Raw genomic sequence first — 6,916 nt, 5'->3', positions numbered from 1 at the left:
CTAAGGCTGTAATGAGGGCAGGAGCTGAGTGACCCTGACAGAACCCAAACTGAGCATCAGTGAGCAGGTTATTGCAAGCAAGTGCCGCTTGATAGCACTGTTGATGACTTCTTCCATCACTTTACTGATGATGGAAAGTAGACTGATGGGGCCCTAACTGGCCAGGTTGTATTTGTGTTGCCCAGTCTTGAGTTGCTTGATCTGTTCGAAATCTATCCCATTTAGCACAGTATTAGTGCCACAGAACCTGATGGAAGGTCTCCTCAATGTGAAGATGGGACTGTCTCCACAAAGACTATGCAGTGGTCATTCCTACTGATACTGTCATAGACCAGATGCATCTGCGGCAAGCAGGTTAGTGAAGATGAGGTCAAGTATATTTTTCCCTCTTGTTGGTTTCCCCACCACCTGCCAGAGACCCAGTTTAGCAGCTATGTCCTTTAGGACTTGGCCAGCTTGGTCTGCAGTGGTGCTACCGAGCCATTCTTGGTCTTGGTGATGGACACTGATGTCCCCAACCCAGAGTACATTCTGCGGATTTGTCACCCTCAGTGCTTCCTCCAAGTGGTGTTCAACATGGAGAATATTGCTGAGTGGGGTGGGGGGTGGGGCTTCAGGGGGCAGTATGTGGCGATCAGCAGGCGGTTTCCTTGCCCATGTTTAAATTGATGCCATGAGACTTCATGGGGTCCGGAGGGCAACTCCTTCCCAACAGTATGCCACTGTGCAGCCACCCTTGCTGCTTCTGTCATGCTGGTGGGACAGCACATATTGAAGGATGGTGATAGTGTCTGGGACATTATCTGTAAGATATGATTCTATGAGTATGACTATGTCAGGCTGTTGCTTGACTAGTCTGTGAGACAGCTTTCCCAATTTTGGCACTAGCCCCCAGTTGTTGGTAAGGAAGACTTTGCAGGGTTTACAGGACTGAGTTTGCCGTTGTCCAACCGGTGCCTAGGTTGATGCGAGGTAACCTTATTGACTTCCGAGTGGTTTGACACAGCTGAGTGGCTTGCTAGACTATTTCAGAGGGCAGTTAAGGGTCAACCACATTGTTGTGGGTCTGGACTCACATATAGGCCAGAACAGGTAAGGACGGCAGATTTCCTTCCCTAAAGGACATTAGTGAACCAGATAGGTTTTTACGACAATCGTGGTCAACATTAGACTTTTAATTCCAGATTTTTATTGAATTCAAATTCCATCATCTGCCATAATAGGATTCGAACCCAATGTCCAGAGCATTATCTTGCATCTCTGGATTATTAGTCCAGTGAGAATAGCACTATGCCACCGTCTTTCCCTAGGATTTGGAGGGGTTTGCGAAGGCATCATTGCTAATATTTCTCCAGTGCTTTGTGCCTGCCATAGTTTATCCACATTTCCAAAGCATATGGGAGCACAGGCAGCAGTGTTGCCTAGTAAAACATGACCTTTGTCTCTGGTTTGAGATCCTGGTCCACTATGTTCCCCACTGGCACACTGGAGTTGATGATGAATTGCATTGTCTACATCTGCCTTTATCGAGGGCAAGGTCCCAAGACATGGAAAGTGGTCCATAATTTCAGAATCTCGCTGTTGATCTTAATCAATGACCACAGCGTTGTGCTGTGGGAGCTGGTTGACTTTCCAGGGTGTTTAGGCCTATTATCTCATGTGCTTTGGAGAAGCTGTGGACAATGACCCAGAGGTCAGTTTTTGAGTGAGTGAGAGCGCAGACACCAAAGTCATCTGCAACAAGATAACAGCAAAATACCGCGGACGCTGGAAATCTGAAACAAACAAAAATTGCCGGGAAAACTCAGCAGGTTGGACAGCATCCGAGTCCGTATGACTCAATACTGCAGCTGAATGTGAGATTTGGAGTGACATCAGTGCGGAGGACCAGCTGTGATACGCCTACGCTCTCAGCTCGCACTGACTGGAGCATCAGTGAGCGATCCTTTTGTGACGCATGACGCAACGTCATTCAACACGGCGGCTGCCCTGACGTACGGCCGCTTGAAGGTCGCAGTTCCCCATCTCATCCCGCCTTCCCCTCGCGCCCATTGGCTGGTCAGCCCGAGTCAAAAAAATGTGTTAGCAGACCGTTGCTAGGTACCGACGCTCCGCCAGCTTAAATGAGGTCGTGACGCCCGGGCGGGGGGGGGAATCTGATTGGTCGCCTGTCTCACCAATCACTGGAGCTAGGCGCCTATGTTTTCTTTCGTTCATCAATCAACGTCCGGGGCGCGCATCAATCGGGGTCCGGACAGAGAGGACTAACCTTACATTGTTGACGTTCGGTCACTGTTACCGAAGGAAAAGATGGTTTGGATTTGCCTGTAGGTCCCCTGCAAATCCCTCCCCTTCCCCCTCGCGAAAAAAAAAACCCATCATCGAAGCGATGTCGTTGCATGCTGACTTGGCGCTGATGGGTGGCCGGGCAGCGAGGAGGAGCTCACTCTTGCTGTTACCGCCTCGGCGTTAGAAGGAAATGGAGTGCGGGATCCCTGCGATCTACCAGCTCCTGTTCCGCGCCTGCGAAGAAGGAAACTTCGAGAACGTCAGGCGGTTGCTGGAGCCGGCAGCGCGAGACGGCGAGGAGGAGGGGGAGCGGGGGGAGGAGGAGGAGGCGACGGCGGCCGGGGAGCCGGATTTCAGGGCTCCTCAGGTGCCCGTCGACTGCACGGACGACGATGGCAACTCGGCACTGCAGTTCGCGGCCGGCAACGGCCACGAGCACCTGGTGCGGTTCCTGCTGATGAAGGGCGCCTCGGTGGACAGCCGCAACCGCTACGGCTGGACGCCGCTCATGCAGGCGGCCCGCTTCGGCCAGCTGAGCGTGGCCCGCGTGCTGCTGGAGAACGGTGCCGACGCCAACGCGGTCAACAAACTGGGCGCCAGCGTGCTGACGGCGGCGGCGCGAGGCGGCCACGCCGGCCTGGCGCGCGCCCTGCTGGAGAGCGGCGCCTGCGCGGAGACCGGCGGTGAGGTCAGCCGGCAGGGACCGGAGGGGGAGGGGCGGGCGCCGGCCTTGACGGCGCTGATGGTGGCGGCGCAGCACGGCGCCGAGGCGGTGGTCAGGGCGCTGCTCGAGTGGGGGGCCGCCGGATCTGGAGCTGCGCCGTCCGGCCCCGCCGGCGGCTGGAGCGCGCTGATGCTGGCGGCCCTCAACGGCGAGCTGGCCGTGGCCCAGCAGCTGATGGAGAGGGGGGCGGACCCCAATCAGGCCAACGTGGGAGGGATGACTGCCTTCGAGATCGCCTGCGCCTGCAAGCAGAAGGACATGAGAGACTACCTGGATTCAAAGACCACCAACAGACCAAAATCAGGTAGGGACGTTAAGGGAAAAGCAGAAATGGAAATAATGGCAGCATCCGTGGACAGAGAAACAATTGATATTTCAGGTTGATGATGTTAAGGAGACGTGCAACTGTGAAATACTGCAGACTTCAGGGAACATCTCCTTGGTCTGATCGGAGCATAGTTCTCCTCTTTGGTTTTAAGTGTTTGAAGTTGGAAGCACTTTCCTCTTTGAGTCAGAAGGTCGTGGGTTTAAGTCCCAGAGACTCGAACACAAAATCCAGTACTGACATAGTGCTGCAATGTTGGAAGTACTTTTCAGGTGAAATATTAAACCAAGGTCATCCCTGCCCTTGCAGGACATATAAGGACATATGTCACTATTCCAAAGAACAGCAAGGGTGTTTTCCTTGGTATCCTGGCTGATATTCATCCCTCGTCACAAATGACTTAAAAATAAATAATTTGGTTATTATCATGTTACAGTTAATGGGATCATGCTGCGTTCAAATTGGTCGTTGCATTTCCTACAGTGTACTTCAAGAGTACTTAATCAGCTGTAAAGTGCATTGGGACATGTTGATGTCATTGAAAGGCATTATATAATACAAACTCCTTCTGTTCCTGCGGTTAGCAGGTTGGGATTAGGGTTTTGGAGCTATTTGGATTGTTCGTACTATACTGTACATTGAGCTAATAGCTGCTCAGTTAGTTCTGCGTTGCCTGCAGAAACTGCTATTGATAACATTTCCTTCCAGGCTATTGATATATCTTTGCTCCTTTATCATTGTTATACTGTATAGGCAACTTGGGATGGTATGTGACTTGGGAGCAATGGTGTTGCTGTTCTTTGCTTTTCTTATTTCTAAATGTTAAAGTAGTGTAGATGAATGGTTACAGTGGATCCTGTAGGTAATGTATATTGCAGTCACAGGCTTCCAGTAGTGGAGGAGATGGGTATTAAGTTCATTAGCTTGGGCATTGAGATCAGCTGTCTGCTGGAATGCTCACGATCTTCCTGGCCACAAAACTTCAGATGTTTTATTTTCTGGAGACATCTACTATCTGGGTTTACTATTATTCACTTAAACATTCTATTTCTATTTAATTTGTAACCATACAATTTTAAAATTTTAAGTGCTTAATAAATAGTATTAAACCTTCTGATTATACTATAATATAATACCTATTACTAAATGTAAATTGGAGTATAACTTTTATTATTGTGCTCTTAATTTCATACTCCTAATTCCATATTTTAGTATTTTTGGTTATTATTTTGTGCTGCTTGGTGTTGTATGTGCTACAGGGTACAATGAATATCAGCAAAATTGGAATGACTTTGTGAATGTATGCAAAAGATTTGGCACAATTTCTCAGAAGCCATAAATGTGACTTTAAAGTGTGTACTGGGTTAAGAATTACTTTCCTGTGTAATATGAATGCCCCAAAAGTGCAGACTGTTGATAGCTGGTCCTGTTGTATGTATAGCAGTTAATGGTGCATGCCTACAAAAGAATGGAACTTGGGAACAGGAGTAAGGTATTTTGAGCTTGTTTTGCCACCAGGTGATTTGATCATATTGACCTGTATCTTCTTCTATTTGCCTTGGCTTCATAGCTCTCAATGCCCTTGCCTGACAAAAAAATCTGTCTCCTAGCATCATCAGTTTTTTTTTGGGAAGGTGGGATGAGGTGAAAGAATTCCAGATATCCACTACCCTTTGACCCTTTGTGTGAGTTGTTTTCTGACATCACCCCTGAACAGTTTAATTTTAAAATGAACTGGGATGTTCTTTGCCTGGAGAAGTATATACACCATCTCATTTATATTGCTGCTTCCATATGCAGCAGTATAATGTAAAGTTAGTATGGAAAGGAGCATTGTTGTGAATTAGGTGTTAACTGATAGAACTTCTCATCCTTATTATGCTTGGCCCATTGTGCCTTTCCTCACTAATGTCTCTGTAGATTTCAATCTCTAATTTTGTTTTTTGTGCACCAAGGGTTGAGTTTTTCTCTGGCGAAGATTGGTGAGCAAAAAATAAACGCTGCAGCATTATTGGTATAAATGTGTTTCTGCTTTGTTTACAGATGAAGAGAAAAGGAGACCAGACATATTTCATGCACTAAAACTGGGTGAGCACTATACCACATTCTATTTTGCCTTCATCGGAGTGGAACAGAATACGATGAATTGGATGATGTCAAGTGACATTATTGTCACTATTGTCCAAAGCAATTAAATCACCCAGTATAATGCATATTTTTATCAATACTGTTTCCTTTCCATTTGGATACAGTTCTGAAGTATAATAAATGGAGGATAGCTGGTTAATAATGCTGTTTTGCCCCCAACCTGTTCATGTAGCAACTTGAATTTGTTTGTTTGATCTTCATGTACAAAGAGGCCCCTCATTTTGCTTTACAGTTGGTGACACAGCGGAAGAGATGAAAGGCAGAGGGCTTAAGAGGGAGCAAAAGCATTCTGAGAGGAGTCTTTAAAAGGCAAGGATAGAAGTGACAAGGTAGTGATGCTGAAGGAGTATGTCCCAAGGGTGGGGACATAGTAGCTGAAGGAGTGCACACTTGCTATGGAGTAGTGGGATTGTGAAATGAGAAATATTCTGGTATTAGAATGTGGGGTGCATACTTGGATATACAGTTGGAGAAGAATGCTAAAATGGAAGGGACAAGCGCAAGCAGCAATTTGAAAGTGAGTTGAGTATCTCTTGTCAATGATCTAGGGCATAGAGGACTATTGGAGGTTGGTTGGTGGATTATGGAGGAGCAAGTGAGAATGGGTTGCAGTGTTCTGGATGATTTAATTTGTAGATGGTGGAAGCTGACAACAAAAGAGTTAGAATTAATGTCTTTTGGTGATTTTTTAAAAATGTGGATTAAGGGAGAGGGGCATGGGGTGGTGATCGATTATTACAGATATAAAAGTAGGTGGTTTTGGTGATGGAAAAAGAATAAACTTGCTCCTTACAAATTACTCCTTACCCATCCTCTGTATGTCCCAAAGCACTTAGCAATCGATTAAGTACTTTTTAAGTTCTGTCATTGTTGCAATATAGGCACATGTGACAGCCAATTTGCAAAGCTCAAGACCCCACAAACCACAGTAACATGGTTTTATTGATTGAAGGATAATGTTGGTCAGGACATCGAATTGTCCTGTAGGATCATTTGCATTTATCTGAAATGATAGACATTAGTCTTAGTTTAATGTCTTATCCACAAGACTGTACCTCCAACTATGCAGCACTCCCTCAGTATTGTATGAAATGTCAGCCCCATTTATGTGCTCAAGTTTCTAGTGTGGAATTTGAATCCTTGATCATCTGATAAAAGTGCTGCCACTGAGCCAAGACTGATACCTGGGTAGGAGGTTGAGGTGGACACTGGTTCCACATCTCTGACTTAGTCTGAGATGGTAGATGGAGGTTTATTTATAGTTGAAGCCAAATACACAAAAGTCTGCTTCCTATTTCTCCGGTCTCTACAGTTTCTCTCTTGTCTCTTCCTGCTCTAATCTTTCCTAGTTCATCTTTTCCAAGGTGCCCCATCCTCTGTTCCTTTTCTCACTCAACTCCTTACCACTTTACTGCTCATGGTTCTCATTT

General features: G+C 46.5%; 1 protein-coding gene across 5 annotated transcripts in view; it reads left to right on the top strand.

The window, feature by feature from the left end:
• Positions 1-2,479: 2,479 nt before the first annotated feature.
• The window catches only part of anks6 (ankyrin repeat and sterile alpha motif domain containing 6), a 39,900-nt gene continuing 35,463 nt past the window's right edge, over positions 2,480-6,916 (top strand). For all 5 annotated transcript variants that reach the window (XR_013576247.1, XR_013576248.1, XM_078539411.1 and 2 more), the window contains exons 1-2: positions 2,480-3,317; positions 5,382-5,426. Coding sequence is in view for 3 of the 5 variants with exons in the window: in XM_078539411.1 (XP_078395537.1) it covers positions 2,480-3,317; positions 5,382-5,426 (883 nt within the window). In the remaining 2 variants the exon portion in view is untranslated. The remainder of the gene's footprint in view (positions 3,318-5,381; positions 5,427-6,916) is intronic.

Source organism: Cetorhinus maximus, chromosome 3 (genome assembly GCF_964194155.1).
Source record: "Cetorhinus maximus chromosome 3, sCetMax3.hap1.1, whole genome shotgun sequence".
NCBI lineage: Eukaryota > Metazoa > Chordata > Chondrichthyes > Lamniformes > Cetorhinidae > Cetorhinus > Cetorhinus maximus.
The sequence above is the reverse complement of the archived record's forward strand: the minus strand, read 5'-3'. Positions and strand labels throughout refer to the sequence as shown.